The sequence below is a fragment of the Puntigrus tetrazona genome, chromosome 20 (genome assembly GCF_018831695.1).
Source record: "Puntigrus tetrazona isolate hp1 chromosome 20, ASM1883169v1, whole genome shotgun sequence".
Classification (NCBI taxonomy): domain Eukaryota; kingdom Metazoa; phylum Chordata; class Actinopteri; order Cypriniformes; family Cyprinidae; genus Puntigrus; species Puntigrus tetrazona.
The window spans coordinates 8186672-8211072 of record NC_056718.1 but is presented as its reverse complement, the minus strand read 5'-3'; the positions used below and the strand labels follow the sequence as shown (position 1 = coordinate 8211072).

Sequence of the window (24401 nt, the reverse complement as noted above, 5' to 3'; positions counted from 1 at the left end):
GGACGTAGACGTAAAAGGGGCGGAGATCTTGCTCAGTAACGTTTATTAGTCAAAAAATGGTTAACATTATGCAACAGCAAAGTGCGGTTTTCTTTTGCCACTTACACGACCCAAGTGTAGATTTTTTCTTTGCTACATGACATCACGTCATATGTTTTCATCATTGTTGTTTTCATAATTTACAACAGTTTTCTCAAATGTTCCACTACAATAAACAATGTAGTCATAAATGTGTAAGAGTGACTTTAATTATATGTAGACAAGTTGATGATAATACCACCAAACACAAAATGTCAATCCTAGCAGACTCAGGCTTCTCCACATATTTTTAACATTTATATTAAGTGATGAAAATGCTGAAACAGAATGCTTGCTATGAGATAAATTTAAGAACAAAAAAAATACACTTGTTTGACAACAGTGTTTGACAAGGATTTAACAAAAATTTGATTACAAAACACAATCAGCTATGCAAAAATCGAATTTGGGATATCTGTGGGATCTAATAGATATTCAGGAACAGTGGGACCTTTTTCTGCATTGCCATTAAAGCAAAAATCACTCCAGCTCCTCCTGACAGGCCCAGCCAAAAAAATAAGATGGAGGATGAGGGCTCTGGAATGGGCCGTGTCTTCATGGGTTTGGCCACACGATCCCATTGGGTAAGGATGGCCTGACGGGCACCTCTCCAGTGCCCCGGTCCACTCAGTCGATACTGGTAGGGAGTACAGGGCCCGAAGAAAACCCTCAAACCAACAGCAGGGTCCCTCAGGAGAAGCAAAGCAATGTTGGGACGGACACCTATTTCCTTTGCTATTGTGTCTAGGTAAGGGATGTGGTCCACTTGAAGGGCAGCCACTTTGGGACAGTAACTGTGGAGAGACAGCAGATTAACTGACTAAATTAAACCTATTTGAAATTATAATCCATCTGAATAAGTAATTACCCTTTCAAATTCGCTTGTATGTCTTTCTCAATTATTTTATCCATTTTTTCAGCTGAAGGAAGATGGTTTAGTCCTTAAAGAACAAGAAAATTAACACAAAAAAGTTGTTTAACCCATAATTATATAAAATGTTTCATATGATTCTCTATATTTACTCTTATAAATCATAACCTTTTTTTGGGTCAAGTTATGGCTGCTCATTACCTGCAATGACCCTGGTGGCCCAGCGTGCCTGTAGCTCTACAACTGGTATGAACGCCCCTTTGGTTCGCATCAAGCCCAAAATGGCCAGTGTGGGACGCTCTAGAGATGGAGGAAAGACTCTTCTATAAAGTTTCAGATCTCCATCAGAACCAGCGTTTAAGGAATCGGGGAGGAAGGGGAATCTATAAGTATATCCTGTGCAGAAGATCACTGCATCAATCTTCTCTTCTACGGTCCCATCATCAAAGACAACCGTTGAGCCTTGAAACTTCTGCACATTTGATTTCATCACCAGTTCTCCTACCAGAATGCGACTTGGGATATCATCGTTTATACAGACATGGTGGTCGAGGATCCTGAATCACAAAACATGGGTAAAGGTCATTTAATCATAAGGTAATTTTTTAACAGTCAGGGCTTTACTGCCTACATTAAATCTATGAGGATCATGTTTTGGTCCTTCACCTGTATTCAGCCTGTAGTCCATACAGCTTGTGATCATGTCTTTGATTGAGGCTTCTCTCCCCAAACCAGTTAAGCAAAGGTTGAGGCAGGAGGCCATAAATCAGATCTCGAGCTCGTGTCATCACTGTCATATCTAGAGGAAGCCCTCTACCAGCCACACGACCTCTGACCCAAGCACCTTTTCGGGTACTCATAAAGGTCTAACAGAGTGAGAAAAATAGTAAATTTAGTGAATTTAAGTTTGTCAGAATAACATAGTATTAATGGGAACCAACACTTAGTTCTACACTTAAAGTTCATTCAGGATTCTCACACCTTGGTTAACTTCAGTTTCAAAGACCTTTTAAGGACTTTTCTAGGACTTAATCAGGGTGTCTACCGATATGAAAAAGTTAGATTTACAAAACTTCTGATACAAATCAAACATTATTTTACATACGTATATTGTAATATTTAATTTGTAAAACAATTTATTCTGAAACAATATTTTATCCGTGTTCTATTAGCTTTTACATTTATCTACATACTTTTTATATTAACCTCAGGACTTGATTTACTTCTATAAAGGCCATTTTTTTAATCTTATAAACTGTATGAAACATATTTCTTATCAACGTCTTTGAACACTCTCCTAGAGCTAAAGTCGAAACAGCAAAGAAACTAGTCTTTAGGACATTTTATTAGTCTACAGACATCTTCCTATTATTTTGTCTGACTCTTATTGCTAGGAAAATGGCAAGGAAAGTCATATATTGCTTTTCTTGTTGACCTTTGACTGAAAATTACAACCAAAAATTACATAATTTTATTTTTTGGCAGTAAATAGCAACACAAATGTGTGTGTTATCCCCCCTGATGGATGTCAAAACTAGACCTGGAGGGGTCAGACGGGGAGAAGGCTAGCCTATGCATAATATAGAGATTTACTTGATTTACCCTTTTTTCAACATACTACTGTTGAACTGAAATTATGGAGCAAACTGTTTGCTAAAATGACCATAACTCTGCTGAAGTGCTGTTGTCTGTCAGATACTGATTGTGGTACAAAATTTTGTCCACATAATGATAAGAACACATATTTTAACAGAGTATTTAACTTCAGCGCTGAAATCCATGCATACAGTGCCGAACATGACAGGTTTTCTCATAAAGTAGTTTATATTAGTTTATTATTGCTTAGCTTATTACTGTTACTGTGGCAACCAGAAACAGCACAGCTTGACCCTCCATGCATTTTTATATGTACTTTTATATGTACTATTTAACTCTTAAAAGGCCCTTGGACCAAATCAAAATTTTCCATAAGTTAAAAAAATCTTCATCTCAGTGGAACAAGACTTTTCACCATTTTCCACCATGTCTTATGTGGCATTTTTCTGTCAAATTGTATGTTATTTATGTCAAAAAGATATTTCCGAGTGCAGCTAAAAATTATTTTTTTTAAATGTCTTTTCTAATGGTAACATATACATAAATTCAAATACATAATTTCACAATAATTGTGTAATGATACATCAGAGACGTGGGGATCCATTTGCGATTGAGCTTTAATCGTGGTCGGGCAGGCAGGGTCAAACAGGAGCAAACGATAATACACGAGGGAAATCCAAGAGACGTAAACGATAACAGGCAGTAGGTCAAAAGGCAGGCAGATATCAATCACAAGAGTAACAAGGCACAGGTCGGCAACAGGAAAACAAACACGGGAATAAACGCTCAGAATTGCAGTAAACACAAACAAGACTTCGCGATGAATGAGCGTGAGAGGTCCATTTTATAATGGACCCTCCATTATAAGTCTTGGCTGGATGATGCGGAACACCTGGTGGCTGTAATCAGCCCAAGGTACGGGTTGTGGGAAATGTAGTCTTTTAGCGATTAGTATTCGGTGAGAGCTCCCTCCGGTGGTGGTCGGAGAGAGCCACAGAGGTGCTGTTCATGACAGAGCCCCCTGCGAGCGGCTCGAAGCGAGGAGTGACTCGACGCCGAGGTCTTCCACGGGTCTGGGAGCAGGTTTGTCGGGATGGTCATGGTGAAAGGTGGCAGTGAGAGGGGTCGAGAATGTCTCGAGCAGGTATCCAAGACCTCTCCTCGGGTCCATAGCCTTCCCAGTCGATGAGGTATTGAAGTTCTCTGCCTCGGCGTCGAGAGTCCAGGATTTCTCGAACCTGGTAGGCCTCCTCGCCGTTGATGATCAAGGGAGGGGCGTCGTTGGTAGCAACCTCTTCCTGGTCCCTCTCTCCTCCCGGACCACCGGCGGGTTTAAGCAGTGAGACATGGAAAGTAGAGGCAATGCGATAATTAGCAGGTAGGTCAAGACGATATGAAACTGGTGTAACTTGCTTGATGATTTTGAAGGGACCCACGTACCTTGGACTCAGTTTCTTGCAGGGTAATCGGAGGCGGAGATCTCGGGTTGATAGCCAAACCCAGTCACCAGGTGAGTACTCGGGTGCATCTCGGCGATGACGATCAGCCTGAGCTTGGAACCTTCTGACAGCTCCTCTGAGATGGACGTGGGCGGTATTCCAGACTTCCTCACTTCTTTGTAACCATGCGTTGACTGCGGGCAGTGCTGAGGGTTCTCCGGACCAAGGAAACAAAGGCGGTTGATAGCCCAGAACGCATTGGAAGGGGGTTAGTCCAGTGGATTGTTTCCTTAAAGAATTCTGTGCATACTCAGCCCAAACTAAGTAACGACTCCAGTCCTGTTGGTTATTGTGGCAGTAGCTCCGGAGGAATTGTGACAGTTCTTGATTCTGACGTTCGGCTTGGCCATTGGATTGAGGGTGATAACCTGAAGTGAGACTTATGTTGATGTTTAGTTGTGAGCAGAATGCTTGCCAGACTCGAGAGGTGAACTGTGGGCCGCGATCAGACACAATATCTTCGGGTAACCCGTAAAAGCGGAATACCTGTTGTAAGAGGACCTCGGCGGTTTCCCAGGCTGTGGGTAGTTTGGGCAATGGTATGAATCTGCATGACTTAGAGAACCGGTCTATGACTGTGAGCACCGTGGTGAAGGAGTTGGAGACTGGTAGGTCGGTTACGAAGTCTATGGCTATGTGCGACCAAGGTCTTTCCGGTATGGGTAGTGGTTGAAGGAGTCCTGCTGGGCGTTGATGGGAGGTCTTGGTGATATTGCATGTTTCACACTGTTGAACGAAATGGATGGTGTCTGAACGAATGGTTGACCACCAGAAACGGTTGTTAACTAGCTGGAGAGTGGCTGTGATGCCTGGATGACCGGCGCTGGGGGTATCATGAACCCAATGCAGAACTCTTTGTCGTAACGCTTGTGGTACATAGGTTCGATTAGGAGGGCAGGCTGAAGGCGCTGGTTCGGAGAGTTGAGCCTCTGTGATCTCGGTCATAATGTCCCACTGGACTGGAGCGATAATGCGGGCTGACGGTAGGATGGGTTCATGAGGGGATTCTTGAGGGATATTCTCGAACTGCCTGGATAAAGCATCCGCTTTGGTGTTTTTTGACCCTGGGCGGTAAGTAACTTTAAAATCAAAACGGGAAAAGAATAAAGACCACCTGGCTTGTCTTGAATTTAGACGCTTGGCGGATTGGATATATTCAAGATTTCGGTGATCGGTGAGTACGGTGAATGACAGTTTGGCTCCCTCTAGCCAGTGCCGCCACTCCTCGAGGGCTGATTTCATGGCGAGGAGCTCTCTGTCCCCCACATCGTAATTGCGTTCGGCAGGATTAAGCTTGCGGGAGAAGTAAGCACAAGGGAAAAGTTTTGCTGGCTGCCCGTGACGTTGTGACAGAATGGCGCCGATGCCCACATTAGATGCATCTACCTCAACTATGAATTCCCGATTGGGGTCTGGGTGATGAAGTATGGGAGCGGTCGTGAACCTTTCCTTGAGCTGATCAAAAGCCTGGATGCTGTCGGGTGACCACGATAGGCGATGAGATGTTCTTTTAACCAAAGAGGTGAGTGGCGCGGCAATGATACTAAAGTTGCGGATAAATCTGCGATAAAAATTAGAGAACCCCAGAAAACGCTGCAATTCCTTGACTGTAGAGGGCGCGGCCACCCACGACTGCTTTGACCTTGTGTTCGTCCATCGTCACCCCGTCGGAACTGATGATGTACCCCAGATAAGCCACCTGGGTCCTATGAAATTCACATTTCTGGAGCTTGGCGTACAGTTGATTGTCAATCAAGCGTTGAAGAACTGTTCTGACGTGGGTAACATGAGACTCGAAGCTGTCAGAGTACACTAGGATGTCATCCATGTAGACAATGAGGAATTGGTGCAACATGTCTCTAAATACCTCGTTTACGAAAGCCTGAAAGACAGAAAGACTGTTTGCGAGCCCGAACGGCATAACAAGATACTCATAATGCCCAGATGTAGTGGAGAAAGCAGTCTTCCATTCGTCTCCTTCCCTGATCCGGATCAGGTTATACGCATTTCTGAGGTCTAATTTAGTAAAAAACTTAGCCTTACGGAGTTGTTCTAGAGAGGCTGGTACGAGAGGCAGCGGATAACGGTATTTGACAGTTACCTCGTTCAGACTACGGTAATCAATGCAAGGCCGAAGGCTTCCATCCTTCTTCTTGACGAAGAAAAACCCTGCCGATGCTGGTGACGTAGAGGGTCGGATGAATCCCTTTGCCAACTCCTCCTCGATGTAGGATCTCATCGCCTCTGATTCGGGTTGTGAGAGGGGAAAGACACGACCGCGTTGAGGGAAGCGACCCGGCATGAGATCGATAGCACAATCGTATGGACGGTGAGGTGGTAATTGTGTTGCTCCTCTTTCACTAAAAGCAAAGGGCAAATCTTGATATTCTGCGGGGAGTTCAGGTACATTGATGACCTCCTCTTCAGCAGGAAGCGGTTTAGAAGGAGACCGGTGCACTGGGGCTTTAAGACAGTGGTTGTGGCAGTTAGTTGACCAGTGTGTTATTTGACGATCTGTCCATGATATAGTGGGGTTGTGAATCTCGAGCCAGGGTAGTCCGAGGATGAGGTGATGCTTGGGAGAGTGAATTACGAACAGGCGTATGGATTCCGAATGAAGGGGGCTTGCTTGCAGCGTTAGAGGTTGGGTGACGGAAGAAATAGTTCCAGATCCGACTGGCCGTCCATCTACCGCCGCCACTGCGACATGGGGTACACAGGAACGAGAGGGATCTTGTTAGAGTCCGCGAAGGCTTTATCAATAAAATTACCAGCCGCTCCTGAATCGATGAGAGCTGTTGCAGAAATCCATGTCGACTTTACTTTTAACAGAACCTCAATTTCAAAAGAGTCAGGATGAGTGTGCGGTCTCACCGAAGCAGGTTGCTGGCGCTGGCGCTGAGGACGTGTTGGGCAGTAAGCTCGAAAATGACCGGCTTGACCACAATAGAGACATAACCGTTCCCGAACTCTTCTCTCTCTCTCCTCCGGATCAAGGTGAGTTGAGCTAATCTGCATAGGCTCCGGTGCTGGTGAATGGACAGGGTGTGGGAAGGAGGGAATCGGGTACTTGCCACGGCGTGCTCTGAGAACATTATCCAATTTTATGGTGATTTCCATGAATTCCTCCAGAGATTTGCCCTCATCACGACATGCCAGTTCTGCTTGGAGCTCGGTGTTCAAACCCCTTCGATACATAAGCTTAAGTGGCGACTCTCCCCAGCCTGATTGAGCGGCAAGCGTGCGGAAGTTGAGCGTGTAATCAGCAGCTGTGCCGGTACCTTGCGATAAGGCAAGCAGCTGGTCTCCCGGTTCTCTCCCTCCGGCTACGTGCTCGAAAACCTCCCTGAATTCACGCAGGAAATCATTAAATGAGGGGAAAGACATACGGCGCGCCTCCCAAGTAGCTGTGGCCCAATCGAGCGCTTTCCCGGTGAGCAAGGAACAGATCAGGGAAACCTTGCTGTCATCTGTGGGATATAAACCCGGTTGCTGGTGAATGAACAAGGAGCATTGTAATAAAAATCCCTTACATTTGGAGGCTGACCCGTCGAATTTGTCAGGTAGACTGAGAGGCGGATTAAGGTTAGGTTGAGGCGGCGTCATGACTGGTTGCGTGGGCTGGGCAGATGGGGCGGTGTGCTGGGTTGGATTGTTGGTCGTGAGGGTTAGCGCCTGAATCGACCTCACTAGCTCCTCCGTCAGCGTGGTGAGCTTGTGCAGCTGTTGCTGATGTGCGGCGATAGTGGTCGCTTGAGACGAGACTTCAGACATCAGAAGATACATTTCCGCTGGATCCGTTTGTGGCGAAGTCTTCTGTAATGATACATCAGAGACGTGGGGATCCATTTGCGATTGAGCTTTAATCGTGGTCGGGCAGGCAGGGTCAAACAGGAGCAAACGATAATACACGAGGGAAATCCAAGAGACGTAAACGATAACAGGCAGTAGGTCAAAAGGCAGGCAGATATCAATCACAAGAGTAACAAGGCACAGGTCGGCAACAGGAAAACAAACACGGGAATAAACGCTCAGAATTGCAGTAAACACAAACAAGACTTCGCGATGAATGAACGTGAGAGGGTCCATTATAAAGGCTGGATGATGCGGAACACCTGGTGGCTGTAATCAGCCCAAGGTACGGGGTTGTGGGAAATGTAGTCTTTTAGCGATTAGTATTCCGGTGAGAGCTCCCTCCGGTGGTGGTCGGAGAGAGCCACAGAGGTGCTGTTCATGACAAATTGTGTTGTGAGCAGTTGGCCACTTCCAGTAAAATGAATGGCTCTCTATGGCCCTTTGCAACACAATTTCCTAAAGTGTAACCTTGTTAGGTTTATCTCTAACCAACAGATGGCAGAATTCCACTCCTAACACATAGGTCAACATCCAGAAACAACTTGAAATTAGATAATTTAAGTGATTTTTCTATGAGAAATTTATATTTCACATGCAAGCTAATAATGTATGTGAGGAATCAGTGGTAAATAGGTACTTCAAAGTACTTCATATTTTTAAAAACACAGCATTAATATATAGATGAAAAATTATATATTATTTGTATTATTAAAAATGTTTTTTTTTTTTTTTTTTTTTTTTAGAAATTACACACATAGATCCTTAGTGTAAACAGGAAACAAGAACCTTACTAGGGTTAAAAAGTTCCAATTCAGTCAATCTTTTAACATGGATTTCTATGGAGACTGGCTGTAGATGTCAGGCAAAATGACGGATAGCAGTGGCTGCACATAATATAAGCCTTCTGATTGGTCAGATCACCTGTCAGTCAAGCACTTTGTGAATGAATGGAAATTTGAAAATGAAAGGAAAGGTAGCAAGCAAATAAATATTACACCATACTGCTGCAATATTGAAAGGTATACAATAAATAAAACATTGTTTTTATTAAACTTACACGCTACATGCGAGCACTGCGATTTATGTTTAGAATTAATGTTCAGAAACAGTATACCGTCACTCAGCCTTTTCAAACTTCTTTTTTACCTTCACATGAAGACCGAAAAAGAACTTCATTTGAAGTATTCTCTCTTCAGAACAAAATTAAACTTAATAAATGTAAACTTGTGAAGTATATAGAATTTATGTGCTAAAGTTAAACTAATAAATGGCATTTCCATCAGCTATATCTGTAAAAATTTGAAACTCTAAATCTTTTTTCGCAAAAAAACTTTTTCACTTTTCACTGTTTCAGATTATTCCAGTTATTTATTTATTTGAATTTACAAAATCCTTCGGACCTTTACGATAAAGTAAGTACACAACTGCATGAAATGTATAACATTGTGCAAGTGGTTTTTGGTAATTACAGAATACAGGCTCATATTTGAATGTTTTTTTTCATTTAGCAAAAGTTATAAGTGTGTGTATGATATGATTTAGCCAATGCACATTTGATCGATGGCATGATGGGCCATTTGCAGGTATTTCCCCAAAGCGCAACACACAGGCCATATATTTTTCCGGCATGGGGTGAGAACGTAATGGTTACGAAAAGAATTATTTATTTTTGATAGTTATTCTTTATTTTATGTTTGTTTTTCAATGGAAAAATGCAAACGGTAATGCAAGCTTTGCAATTGCACTTGGATTATGTCACAATTTATGCGTCCACATATTGAAAATGCAACTGAAAATACAATTTGCAAAATTCATTTGAAAATAGTCGGGTAAATCCTTCCATATGTCACCTCTGAGCCTCATTAAATGAAAATGTCCCTATAAGTCACTTGTGTTCTTATGCGTCACCTCTGCAGCACAATAGCTGTTTTTACTAATACAAATTTTATGTAATGATAACTTATTGTCTTATTCAACTTATTATGTTTATTTAGAAAACTTAAAAGCTTACAAAATACTAAAATATATATATATATATATATATATATATATATATATATATATATATATATATATATATTTTTGTTTGTGCTATTGATTGTCATTCATTTATATGTTATTATGTATTTAGATAACTACAATTCTGAGTGGGCATGGTCATAGTCCTGCCACCACAGTTGGAAAAAAATCCTAAAAGAAACACTGGAATACCTATTGTATTATGAAAATGATTTTTTTTTGTTAAAACTGCTGTATGAATTAATCTGAATTCTTTTAATATTATGTTAATATATGATATCAGAAACAATTATTATTAATTCATGTAAAAATAAGAAATTGTTAATTTCCATATAATTATGACCCTGCTGAGAACCTAAAAATAGAGAAAAAATTGAAAAAAAAAATCTTACATATTAGATTATATATTGCACTTAAATCTTTCTGACCTTCTCACACACTCTGCTGAGCTCCACGGCTATGTCTCCACCAGAATTCCCAATTCCAACGACAACTACTCTCTTCCCAAAGTAAGGATCAGGGTCCTTATATTCCCAGCTGTGAGTTATTGTCCCTGGGAATGTGTCAATACCTGCAGCAAATACAATTAGACTTAAAGTTATATAATATACTGATGTTTCCACATACTGTACATATAAAGTCCATTAGTGCTGAAAGCTGTACAGTCTCTGTGTATAAGATGACGGAGTGCTGTAATATCAGAAGAGCACCTGGGAAGTCTGAGAGGGGTTTGATGGGTTGTGTGTAGTGTCCTGAACCCACCAGCACACCGTCAAACACACGTGTCTCCTCTCGTCCATCTCTGTCCACGGTTACCACCTCCCACTGACCAGAGTCAGAGAAATCAGGCCTTTGTCTCACACTGCGAACTGTGGTCTGAAATACACCCAACCACACAGTTTATCATCAAACACTCAAAAAATATGATCTTGAGAAAGTAAACACAAAAATACACGTTTCCACTGTCGAGCCAAAAGCAGGCGTGCTAGTGTGACAGGGTGAGTCATGTTTCTACTGTGCCAGCAGCCAGGGATTTTTAAAATGGTGTGAATGTTGTGTAAAATGATGTTTTAAATGGTGGTTTCCTGAAGAATGCTTGCCACAGTTCTTAAAGATGCTAAGTGTCACGGTTGGTGGTTTGGTGGAAGGAGCAGACGAAAAAGTAAAATAAACTGAAACAGATTTAATTCTCTAAACGGGCAAAATAAATATATACAAGCAAGCAGGCAGGCAGGCAGGCAGGCAGAACATAAACCACACGTAGGTAACCTCGACAATCAGACAAACTGAATACAAACACACAGGACTACATACACAAGGAAATGACTAAATTAACAGGGAACAGGTGAAAACAATTATATAATTAACACGAAGGGAAGGTAGGGCACAGAAAGCACATGGCACAAGACACAAACAATAACAGTCCAGAGACGTGACACTAAGGCACTGTTTAATTTTAGTTTTAAAACAATCAGCATTTCTGTTTCAATTTGCACTATAATTTGTTATTATTCTTTTGAATTCTTTTCGTTTTAAAAATGTTAATTGTTTGACCAATGACAATCATTAAATAGAGCATGTCAGTAAAATGCCATTGGATCATCAAACCCTCAGCCAAAGCTTGTAACTTCACCCTTCCTCCACAGTCTGAAGGCAAATAAATAAAAAAATAATAATAAGGTAGTCCTTTCAACGGGACTAGATTGCAGGCTTTGGATCGATGATGACCAAGATGTTGGTGAAGTTATTGGAGGGTGGCAGTTCGAATTCAATGGATAGGTTTCTCCATGGTTGTTGGGGAATCGGTAGTGGTTTGAGGAGGCCGGAGAGTTATTCTTTGGGGGGTTTTGACTATGCACAGACTTGAGAAGATTTAACAAACTAAGCAATATCCTTAGTCATCTCGGGCCACCAGAATGTGTTTTGTATGAGACAGGTTGTCCGTGAGATACCTGGATGTCCGGCGTTGAGGGATGTGTGGACCCACTGCATCATTCGTTGCCTCAGATTGGAGGGTACATATTGCTTATTTATGGGGCATTGGGCTGACAATGTTTCTTGTTGCTGGGCTCTTTGCAATTTCTCCATTATCTCCTACAAGACTGGAGCTATAATCACAGATGGTTGGAGAATTGGTTCTGGATCTAGGTTGTCGATGGAATGATCATAACATCTGGAGAGGGCATTTACTATTTACTATTTATAAGCTTTACTATTATTACTTCCTGGGCAATACATTACAGTGAATTGGAAACGGGTGAAAAACAATGACCAGTGATCTTGGTGTAGGTTCAGACATTTGACGCTCTTGATGTACTCAAGGTTCTTCTGATCAGTGATGACTTGGAAAGGATGGATAGCCCCCTCTAGCCAGCATCGCCACAGCTTGATAGCGGATTTCATAGATAAGAGATCTTCGTTACCGACGTCATAGTTTCTTTCTGCTGCTGTAAGTATACGAGAAAAAAAAGGCACATGGATGGAGTTTGCCTCTCTGGGTAGATCTTTGAGAAAGAATGGCTCCGATCCCACTGTCTGATGCATCTACCTCCACTATGAATGGCAGATGAGGGTTTAGATTTTTTGAGGGATTTCAAGATGGGGGCTGACATGAATCTTTCTTTCAGGGAGTGAAAGAAAGCTTCTTGAGTCCACTTCAAACTGGCGGGTTTTCCTTTTAACAAGGAAGTCAGAGTGATGCGATCAGACTAAAGTTCTGGAGTCTGTAGAAATGATCAAAGCCCAAGAATCTCTATAGTCCTTTCACAGTGGAGGATTGGGGCCATTCTGTCACAGCCTTAACTTTGAGTTTGTCCATTTTGACTCCATGATGACTAATTTGGCTAATTTGATATCCTAAATCTTTTCCCAATGTGGAATTCACATTTCTCTGCTTTGACATATAGCTGGTTCTCAAGAAGATGTGATAGGATTGTCCTGACATGGGTGATATGCTCAGCCTCTTTCTAGGAGTAGATCAGGATATCATCAATGTAGGCAATGACAAATTGGTTGATAATGTCTTTGAATATATCATTGATGAAGGATTGAAATACAACTGGTGAGTTAGTGGGCCCATACGGCATGACCTGGTATTCATAGTGCCCCCTGGTGTTGAGAAAGGTTGTCTTCCACTCATTACCTTCCTTGATATGAATCAGATTATATGCATTTCTTAAATCAAGTCGTATATTGTAGCCTCCCTCAACTGTTCTAATGCAGATGGAACTAGTGGAAGTGGGTAGCAAAACTTTACAGTGAGGTTGTTGAGCCCTCTGTAGTCAATGCAAGGTCGTAGACCACGGTCCTTTTCAACAAAGAAGAAGCCGGCAGCGGCATTGGCGAATGAGGTTGAAGGGCGGATAAAATTGGATTTAAGTGCCTCTGAAATATATTCGTCCATTGCTTGACTCTTTATTCTGGATAGTGGGTAGGCTTTACTCTTGGGTGGCAAGAAAATCAATGTCACAGTCTCCCGATCAGTGAGGTGGTAACTTGGTGGCTTGGGTCTTATTAAGGACTTTGAGGAGGTCATGGTAGTATGAAGGAATGGTTATATATAAAGAATATTAAAACAGAAAACCATTTAAAACGTAATATTTCACAATCCTACTGTTTAATGTAAATGGGGGCTTAATGAGCATACAAGAACATGAGAGACATCTTTCAAAAACATTAAAATAGTAATGTGTTAAATATCTCTAATAACTCTAATAGTAATATAATGTGTGACTTTTGGCCAGTATTGCATATAAAAAAAAATACATCCTATCGCTTTCAACTGTTTCCACTAAATTTATTAATATGTGATCAATATCAAAAGCAGCAGGTAATATCTGGCCTGGCCAAAAGCAACTTTAAGTATTTCATCCTGAAGCTCTTAAACACATCAGGGTGTTCATATGGCCAAATGTGGTTCAAGAAGGAAGATCAGCTGTCCTTCCTGCTTTCCTGAAGCACTGGTTTATGTGTCTTGCATTACAGATGATGGCTTTTCTAAAAAAAAAAAAAAAAATAGAAAGCAATTATTTAACTTAAATTCACAATATTTCACACTATTATTGTTTAATACATCAGTACACATTGGAATTAAGACAAGCTTAATAAGTGATGAAGAAAATGTTTATTGTTAACTTTTGTGAACTGCTGTTAACTGTTACACTATACAGCATTCAAGTTAACAGTATACATTTCTATTATGGGTTACTTGTTGAATTTATCTACTGACAAGACAGTTAGAAAACTAATGTGAACTCATATTTAAGTATAGTTTATAGCAATAAAAGCTTGCCATTTTCATAAAAAAAACAACAAATCAAAACAGTAACGCAAAGAAATACAAATAATCAAAAAGAAATTTCCTTACCTGACTGTAGATGTGGTAGTTGCTATTCTGCCTTGCTTCGCTGCCGCAATCCAGGCGCATATATTGTAAATCTAATAGCTTTAATTTCCGATTATATATAAATTAATGTTAGTTTTAGGCCAGAGGGAGCACCAAACCATGCAGCAAAAAGGATCTAATTTGAAATTTGACATTATAAACAGCAGGATTAAACAAATTATTGCGATGACATTGGGCATCAAGCGCTTGTTGCCATATAGTTTTTAATGAGCTTGAAAACTAACCGGAAATGTCCAAGGATCAAAGACATCACTTCCAAAATGGACCGAATAGTTGTTGAAATGGACAATACGTAGATTCCTTATTATTTAAATTGCAGATGCGTCTGCGTGCTTGGAATTATTGTATGGGCTATTTGTAAAAGGACAACAACAACAAGCAAGATGTTATTGTTTACACAGTTGTCAAGGATTATGCAGAGAGAATGTGTTCTTAGCCCTGGCACACACTGATCTAATAGTGGAAAAGCGACTAATGAGGATGTAAATCCTGGAATATTTCCTACTATGTGAAATCTCAGTAGATGTGATATCATGGCGTTTCTTACCTGAAAGTGAATGTGTTTGAGCAGCTTGAAGTTCTCGGCATAGAGTCTGAAGTACTGCATGACCATAGAGTTGTGAATGAAGTTGGGGAAATGATCCGGCATAGGGAAATCACTGTAGCTCATCATCTCTTTAGAGGTGTTCACAATGACAGAGCGATAAATGCCGCATCGATCTTCCTCAGGTTGTTCCTGTGAAATAATAGGGCAATGTTTAATTACTCTCTCTTATCCCATCGTAATATGCAGCAATAGCAATAAGCAATTTGAAGCACTTTTGTCCCCAAAAGTATAAACAAAACTTAATAATCTAATAATGTGAATTTTGAGGCAAAATCTGTTTGCTGATCAATAGCAGTCGGTGGGAGTGTTTGGGAAACTGCTTAAGACATAATATTAATACTATTAATAGTAATAGATTTTAATTTGTATATTTTCTTCCATACAGAATATACAAGTTAAATAAGACAGAACAATAGAGCCCGGTGCAGCTGTTGGACTGACAGGCCAGGGTGGAGAGGTTGAAGCTAGGAGCTATGGTGGAGCCGACGGTTCGAAGGGCCAAAGCAAACTCCAGTTCAGTCTCCCAGTCTATTAAATCCATTTCTTCCTCTTGTAGCCCCAGATGCACTAGCTGCTCACCCTCAGCCATGGTGCAGTGGATGAAGCTCCTCTCCGCGCTCTCACTGGCTGTGGCTTTCTCCACCATGGCAGGCTCTATTGCCTGTTCTAGCACCTGGTCTGACAGAGGCGCTGCCCCATTGTCAGCGGTGGGTTCGGGCATGGGCTCCACGCAGCAGGGAGATGTTGGACTGGCCACTGGGTCCAGAGTAGGGTTTGACTGGGGACTATCCACGGGATAATTGCGAACGGCTCTCCTGGTTAACGGCTCTCCCATGACAAAATGGATCAAAAAAGAAAATAAAAAGAGAAACACGCCCCTCTCTTCTTACTTTAAGGTCCGGTCTTCTGTCACGATGTGGTTGTGGAAGGAGCACACAACGAGGATAGATCAAAATGAATAGTCTTTAATAAGCCACAATAGGGTAATTAATACAGGCAGGCATGCAGGCTGGAGCCACACATATACACTGACGAGACCGGATGATTTGACACTGAACAGAATATAAGGAATGAATTTTTGGAACTTTATATTAGGGAGATAATGACATAATTAACAACACACACTTGAACACAATAACATAATTAATATAAACTGGGTCACACAGAGACAAAGGACATGGGGAATGAAAACAAACAGTCCACGGATGTGATATTGTATCAGTCATTTTCCAATGCATTTTAGTACCATGGATGGCAGAGAAAATACACAGTTTATCTTTATTCTTTGCCGGTTCAAATAAAAAAAAATAATAATAATAAAATAAATTCAACCTTAAATTTCCAGAGTCCTCCAATATCATCACTGCTCTCAAAGCACACAGGCTCCAGCCCTTCATCTAAACAGCATTTGATGGAGGTCAGACCAGAGCTGCCTGCTCCAATCACAGCCACACGCTTAGCCATAATGTGAGTCTGCATACAGGAGACACAGAACAATCACTTGAAGAAAACAAATGGTCATGTGAATGAAAACATATTAAGTGTGTATTCAGTTGTGCACCTTTGATGAGGTTATGAGGTGATTTATTAATTCTGGTTAAAACCTTACAGACACCAACATATGCTGCAACTTTTTCACTTATGACACTTCAAAAAAGTTCAAAGTTCAAAAATGCCAAAATTATGTTTTTGTGTTTCTAACACTTAGAGCAGCTTTCCATGGCAACTTATTTAAAGCAGCATGCTATGTAAACAACAGTCTTCTGAGCATTTCTGAAGAAGCATTTCAAAGAAGAGGGTGGTCTCAGCTGACACTAGTTTAAGGAAGATCACACTGGAACGAAACATTAATGGAAAAAAACTGTAGGTTAAAGTTGGTCAAACTACACTAATTTTCCACTAACCTCATTGTAATTTGTTTGCACATAGTATACATTTCTTTTAGAAGAAAATATGTGTAAGAACTTCTCTTCTTCAGTCTATGCGTCCCCCTGTGTCCATTCATCAGCAGTACAGAACAAATTCAGGCGCCTGGAAGCAGCAGTAGGAAAAAACCACACGAGTGAAATCAAATTTGGTTTATTCAGAATGCAGCTTAACACAGAGAGAAAAACATTAGCTTATATAGCCCTTATGGGGCGTTGACCTCTATTGTATAGCTGGACATGCCTCAACTGCCCACTATGGAGAGGACAAAAGACAACTCCATATATGGGGTGAAGATTCACAAAACTAGCAGACTAGAGACAAAGCAACTCTATATAAGGAATGAAAGACTACAGAGTTAGCAGAGAAACCTGAAACTATACCTGCAGGGCGAAAAGGGACTAGACCAATTGTCATACTTTGCTCACACACACACAGTAATAGAGGATTAATTCTCTCAGTCCCCTCTTTTAGGCTGAAGAGCCTAATTTCTGGCCATTGGAGTATACCAAGGACCTGTCATACTGTCAATTGTGGCATACACACGATCCATCAAACATCTCATAATGCATGGTCCAAAAACACATAAAGCAAAACCGATTATTAAAATTGGTACAAGCATAGTAAAGAAAGGGGTCATCCAGCCAAACAGGTGATGTAAAATACCCCACCCCCAGTCCTGTATCTTTTGTTCATCATTATACAAGTCTTCTGCAACCTTTTTCATTTCCTTCACAGCATGGCCCACAGCACCAGCAGGTTCGTCCTCAGCTGGGACGTACGTACAACACTGGTCACCAACCAGAGCACATACTCCGCATTTTTTTGCCAGCAACATGTCCAGGGCTAGTAGATTCTGTGTGGTCATCAGACGCAGAGCACCCAGCTCCCTCCACGCTTCGTCTAATCCAATTGTGGTGTCATTAACAAATTTAGCCAGACGGTAGTGCATAGGGTCTGATGCCACAGATCACGGACACCATATGTGGGCACCAAAGAGGTCCAGAACTGTTGCCATTTAGTTGAGAGTTGATGTTCCTCAGGGACGTCATCAGCTACAGATCTCTTCAACCTGTGGTACTGTTTCTTATGCTGTGAGGTATGCTGGAATATCTGAACAGGGTAAGATAACTGAATTGGGGCGCAAATACCACTCCAATTACCAGGTATATCTTTGAACAATGCCTGGGGACTACAATACCACCACCAATCAATTAGAGACCTGCAATCCCGCGGGAGTATCACGGGTCTCGTGGGACTCGACGCAACCCAGTGCGGCGCGGGACGAAATTTGATATGTGAATGCGGGTGGGGGCGGTAAGGTCCTGGTGTGTGCGGGTTGCGGGAGAATAAAATTATTTGCGGGACTCCTGCAAAATGGAAATATCTTAAAATTAAATTGTTAAAAAGAAATAAAATATTATTTATCTGCTGCACAAAAGCAACAAGAACAACTCAAAATAATAATAAAAAAAACGATTTACAGGCGCAAGGTCGAAAGCAAATTCTCACGTGGTTCTTGCGAGGAACAAAGACTATAGGCCCACACCGAGGCAAAATGTCTGAAGAGCATGACACACGTGGAGCGCTTAGTGCTACAGATATTAGTTTATTATTAAAGAAAGGAACATACAAAACTACAAAGCCAAACAAAGGGAAATCCGATATTTGGAAATGCTTTTCTATAGTATGTGATGGCGATGGAAAGCACCTTCCCTTTGCGAGCTGCGACAAATGCTGCAAAATGCTCGCATACAGCAGCCACAAGTCTGGAACTTCAGGTCTGAAGCGTCATGTGTGCACAGTTTTGAAAGGCCAAACTTCCCTGTCCTTTATGGCAAGTAAGTCGAAAGTGTCAAGTGCACTAAAAGATGAAATGACAGACAAAAGCGTTGACTGCTGACCTAATACCTTATGACACTGTCTCTGGACAGGGTTTCTTTAAACTAGCGCAGCATCTCGTTGATACAGCAGCCAAGATTGGAAAATTTGATGTGAAGGAAATTTTGCCACATCCAACGACATTGTCACAAAATCTGAGTGAAAGGGCACAAACACTAAGAAGAGCTGTTGTCACTGACATGACCGATACAATTGTAAAATATGGTTGCGCAGTGACAACTGACATCTGGACAGAAAACTACCGAAAAACCTCTTTCCTATCAGCCACAATACACTATACAGATGCAAATTACGACTTGGTGTCAAAAGTGCTTTTTGCCACACCATTCGATGCAGGCATTTCAAAAACCGGCGAAAACATTCGATCTTACTATTTCAAAATCTCAGAGTATTTGGAATAGATAGTTCACAGGCAAACAAAGTTGTCTTTGTCACTGACAGAGGAGCGAACATGATCGCAGCTCTACGCGGGTTCACAAGACTGAACTGTAGCGCTCATATACTCAAGATCATTCTTTCACATGCATTCTCATCCACTAATTAATATATAGCAGTATACAATCCCTAGTCTTATTACAAAAGGTAGTAATAAGATCCCCTGGTTATGTACTCGTTATGTGAGCCAGATGTCTTATACCCTACTGGTTGATACACATTGACGCAAGCCCTAGGGTCAATGCTGCCAACTGGGTCCGAATAATTCATACTGGTACCATTATAACAGAATTTAAAGGTAAAATTTCTTGGAAATATTGGCCTTATCCCAAGATGTTCCTTCAGGAAGGGAACCTGTGTTGATGTCATTGAGCCGCTCCACCCATCACAGTTAACGGCAGGCTTCCAGCTATTAAGCGATCTACATACAGTTGTTATATTGTTTTGAGGCAAGACAGGCATGGACACTGATACAGTTGATGACATGATTTGATGACATACATAACATGACTCATTGGTGTGATGTCTAGCTGTCCAATTGGCATATTGCCAGAACAAATTATCAGTAGGTAAAACACAGTTCACACATTGTAATGATACAAAAATCATGAATACTAACAGAAGCTGCATTCTGATCAAATAATAATTAAATAATATAATCAAAGGATATGTGCAGTCAGTTTCTATGTCAGCAACAGCAACCAATCTACGTAAGAAGTCGTCAGGTCGTCAGTCCAGTAATGCGCACCGTCCAGCCCCTCCCATCCCGTGACAGTAGTGATCAATGATCCTACAAGAGTGGCCCCTTGTTCAGGTGTTGACGGCTAATAACAATCTGGTTAGAAAACTATTAGACATTCATACTGCTGATTGATGCATTTTCAGCCTGGTTGCGTGGATCCACTGTGGAAAAGAATCAGTTAGTACGGCGGTTCGAGTTACAGCAACAATTTTGGTAGGAGCACTATATTTTGTTTTGTCCAATGGGTCTCCCATTTTTAAGAATTGTTTCACTAATACTGTGTCACCCACTTGAAAAGGGTGTGTCATGTCAACTGGCATAGGTGCTGAACTCAAATGCATTTTGCTCTAATTCTTGTGGAGAGCTTCAATCAGTAACTGCACATATTCACTTATATGGACATCACATCCCCCATCCCCCAAAACACATCCTCCCTTTCTCCAAGGCGCGGGGAAAGGGCGTCCCATCACCATTTCATATGGTGATAGACCGTTGAGACCCTTATGGGGTGACATTCTCATTTCTGCCAGGACAACGGGTAGCAGTGAGGTCCAGTCTTGGTGACCGACCGTTTGCATTGCTTTTCGTAATTTATCTTTGATAGTACGATTTGCCCTTTCGACTATACCAGATGATTGAGGATGATATGGAATGTGGTGTCTCCACGTGATCTGCAATTCTTTCATTAGGTTCATTAGTACTTTAGACACGAAGGCAGGGCCCTTATCAGAGTCTATGGCGAGTGGTATACCATATCTAGGAATTATTTCTTTGAGTAGATATTGTACCACAGTGGGGGCGTCTTCCTTTGGGCATGGAAACGCCTCCACCCATCTGGAAAATTTGTCCACAAACACCAATAGGTATTTGTATGGGCCCCTCTTAGGTAGATGTGTGAAATCTACTTGCCATTGTTGCAATGGGCCCTCTGGCAGAGGGAGCTGTTGATGCGATGCAAAAGGTTTAGAACAATTATTCATAGCACAATCCATGCATCTGTCTAAAGTGGAAATAACATATGTGGCTAAATGTTGCATGCACAAAAAATTGGTCATTTCATCCAATACCCCTCTTCGGCCGCGGTGTGTGACACCATGAAACTCTCTTACCAAGAACGGGGCAAAGGAGGCTGACACACACACACGGCTGGAAGAGTCAACCAAAATACCGTCGTCATTCTTTAACGCTCCCTCAGAGATCCAAAACGCCACATCCGCTTCTGTAGCGGCCGCCTGTATAGTACAAATATTTATGTCAGGTAACATATTACTAGTCATAACAGATGTCGAAACAGCAGAGACAGACAACCATGATGGCATCAATCCAGATGCTGCAGCAGTTTTGGCTGCTAAAGTGTTACCTCTAGCCTCAAGGGTATCAAGGACAGAATGGCCCTTAGTTTTGATGATGGACAACAAACTAGGAAGACTACAGGCCTGTATTAAGTCAAGCACAAGAGAACCGTGAGAAATAGGTTTGCCATCAGCAGCGACAAAACCTCTCGTGGCCCATATTTGGCCAAAATCATGAGCTACTCCAAATGCATAGCGACTATCGGTGTAAATATTAACATCCTGGTCTGCCACCAGGTGGCAGGCACGAGTCAACGCTACCAGTTCAGCAGCTTGAGCAGAAGTGAAAGGTAGTGCAGCTGACTCGACCACAACATCCGGCAACTTGCAAACAGCGTATCCACACAGGGGCTTAGAGCAAGAACCATCAACGAAAAAACAGCGAGCGACTTCCATAGGTGATCTTTTCATGTCAGACCTGATAGAACAGTCAGAGACAACAGTGGTCAAACAATCATGATCGTCAGGCACACACTCACCTTGTGTATTCATCAATCTCTGCAAAGCATGCGCAACAGTATTGAGTGAAGATGTTGGCTTAATGGTCAAATTTTCAGTAGCCAATAGGACCTGCTCATACCCACAACGCCGTTAGACGGACAGGTGTTGGGTAGACAAATGTTTCAACATATACTAGACCTGGTGAGCGCAATGCACAGTTAAGGTATGACCTCTGACTATCTTTTCAGCATCCGTGACCATACATGCTGCAGCAGCTATAGCCTTAAGGCATGCGGGTAAACCACGTGCTACAGTATCAAGTGTTTTGGAAAGATATGCACACGGGCGGAAGCTAAAAGGGCTGAATTTACAACTTCAGTGGGGTCATAACTCTGTGGGCTGCCCTATTCTTGAGGATGGTAGACAGGTTGCTGTGTGTAGCCCCTAGGTTGGTAAGGAGCCTGAGGCTGTTGCTGCTGACTGCTAGGCTGTGCCTACATCTGCGCATACATCTGTGGGGACCCTCTCGGGGGCTGGGGTTGCCCCGCCCTTGCCTGCTCATCAGCCCTGCGCTTGTTACATTCTCTAGCCCAATGCCCAGGCTTGTTACAATAATTACACCTTCCTGCCCTTCTTAAATCCTCCTTGTGCACCTGGTGCATAGCCACCAGCTACAGACACACATACTATGTTGCGTTTTCCTACCTCAGGGAACATACCATCACTCTCTAAAGTTCTGATTTTGACCCCCGCATCTTTAACCCTCAGGTTATGTCTGTCACACAGATGGTGCTTCAGAACATCCTTGTGGGTTGGAAGGCAGTTGGACATAAAGGTAGATATGAACATCGGGTTGGGCTCATTACTGTCCAGCTCCAGTCCGCCCACAACCTTCCACACGTCCGAAAAACGGGTGAAAAAGCATGCAACAGTCTCATCCTTGCCCTGTTTACAGTTAGTGACTTGTGACAGATCACGGTTGGAAGATTTCAAATCCAAAAGATACCTTTTTAATTGTACACTCAGTTGGCTCATCATTTCTTCCGGATCGTCACGCCATGCAAATTCAATAACTGTCCTTTTCCTGCTGGTCGAATTTCGGTGCGAGAACAGGTACTGCCTTAATTACAGCATCCTCATTGCAGGCTGCGCCTAATTTGCTATGCAGAATGAATCTATAAGCAACCCCAACTAATTGGCAGTGGCGCGAGCATCTGATTAACATATTAACAAAAGCCACAGGATTCTCAACACCAGGAAGCATAGACAGGATATTTTTCAGATCACTTGGAGAGGGTGGTTGAATATCAATTCCCTTATTCCTCGCTACTCATACCGCAGCTACATTATCTGGCGAGGCGGACATGCTGGCAGGGTCTATTACGGAACCCTCGTCAGGCCCCTCTTTTAGAGTGTTGTGGCAACGCTCCTTTTCGCCAGACAAAGCAGCTAGGGACGGATAAATGCTCGACCTGGGTGGATTCTGTGGGAGCGGTGCATTAGGCACAGGCGGTGCAACATAAGGCGGCGGTTTCTCGTCACACGGTTTAGACATTGTCAATGGTTTGTCTTTATCATTTTTCTTTGGTTTTGGTACAGTTTTCAAAACTGCCTTTGGAACATACCCATTCGTCTTTTCTTGGAGGGACCTCTGCCATTTTATACCGCACGTCATATCCTCCTCTCATATAATTGTAATCCAAATCAGGGTCGCCCTCACCTCCATATACTAAATTGTAAACTGTTTTCAGATGACTTGGGTCGAAAGTGCCCTCACGCGGATAATCTCGCCACTGGGTACCCGCTGTCCATCCCGCCAAATTATCAAGATATGGAACTGTGTAGTATCCCCAACCACAATGTTCCATCCATGCTTTGGGTGTTTCAGAGGGTTCAGGTTTAGGATATGTTTGTCCCATTCTGACCACTGATGACTCGGACACGTACTATAACTAGTCAATCTAGTCTGAATTTAATCAAACACAATACAATTGACTTACGCGGATACATCTACTCAGGTAGTGAAACTATTTTCTCTTACCTGGTCAGATGTATCCCGAACGAGCCCCCAGAACTGTAAGAACTTCTCTTCTTCAGTGTATGCGTCCCCCTGTGTCCGTTCATCAGCAGTACAGAACAAATTCAGGTGCCTGTAAGCAGCAGTCGGAAAAAACCACACGAGTGAAATCAAATCTAGTTTATTCAGAATGCAGCTTAACACAGAGAGAAAAACATTAGCTTATATAGCCCTTATGGGGTGTTGACCTCTATTGTATAGCTGGACATGCCTCAACTGCCCACTACGGAGAGGACAAAAGACAACTCCATATACGGGGTGAAGATTCACAAAACTAGCAGACTAGAGACAAAGCAACTCTATATAAGGAATGAAAGACTACAGAGTTAGCAGAGAAACCTGAAATTACACCTGCAGGGCGAAAAGGGACTAGACCAATTGTCATACTTTGCTCACACACACACAGTAATAGAGGATTAATTCTCTCAATATGTATTAGATTAGAACCATGTGTTATTGTTTTATCTTGCCTAAATGTCAAAATTACTACAATAATAACTCTCATGAATGTATCTGATTCTTTATAGAAAAATCCTGAACACTGAACTAGAGCTTTTGACAGAGGACCCAGGCTCTGTCCGGGTTCGGATCTATAT

The 24401-nt window shown here is 42.1% G+C and overlaps 1 protein-coding gene across 3 annotated transcripts; it reads right to left on the bottom strand.

Moving 5' to 3' along the window:
- Window positions 1-2: 2 nt before the first annotated feature.
- On the bottom strand, window positions 3-23890 carry LOC122325275 (flavin-containing monooxygenase 5-like). Of its 3 annotated transcripts, none has more exons than XM_043220254.1 (9): window positions 23770-23890; window positions 16263-16403; window positions 14871-15059; window positions 10629-10794; window positions 10347-10489; window positions 1616-1815; window positions 1151-1506; window positions 947-1019; window positions 3-872 (listed from the first exon to the last, which is right to left on the bottom strand). In XM_043220254.1, exons 2-9 carry the CDS (start codon window positions 16392-16394, stop codon window positions 503-505), a joined length of 1629 nt encoding a protein of 542 aa, XP_043076189.1. In that variant the 5' UTR covers window positions 16395-16403; window positions 23770-23890; the 3' UTR covers window positions 3-502. The 3 variants fall into 3 exon arrangements, with proteins under 3 accessions (XP_043076189.1, XP_043076190.1, XP_043076188.1); XM_043220255.1 differs by lacking the exon at window positions 23770-23890 and adding an exon at window positions 16835-16954; XM_043220253.1 differs by lacking the exon at window positions 23770-23890 and having other exon boundaries at window positions 16263-16409.
- Between the last annotated feature and the right edge of the window lie 511 nt (window positions 23891-24401).

What these genes read in the sequence shown, in the direction of transcription:
- LOC122325275 (XM_043220253.1), bottom strand. Translation starts at nt 16,409, where the DNA reads ATGCAGACTCACATTATGGCTAAGCGTGTGGCTGTGATTGGAGCAGGC. An exon ending in TCAGCAGAGTGTGTGAGAAG is followed by an intron (nt 1,816 to 10,346) that starts GTCAGAAAGATT and finishes TCACTCTGTTAG; the next exon opens with ACCTTTATGAGTACCCGAAA. An exon ending in GGCCACCAGGGTCATTGCAG is followed by an intron (nt 1,020 to 1,150) that starts GTAATGAGCAGC and finishes TTGTTCTTTAAG; the next exon opens with GACTAAACCATCTTCCTTCA.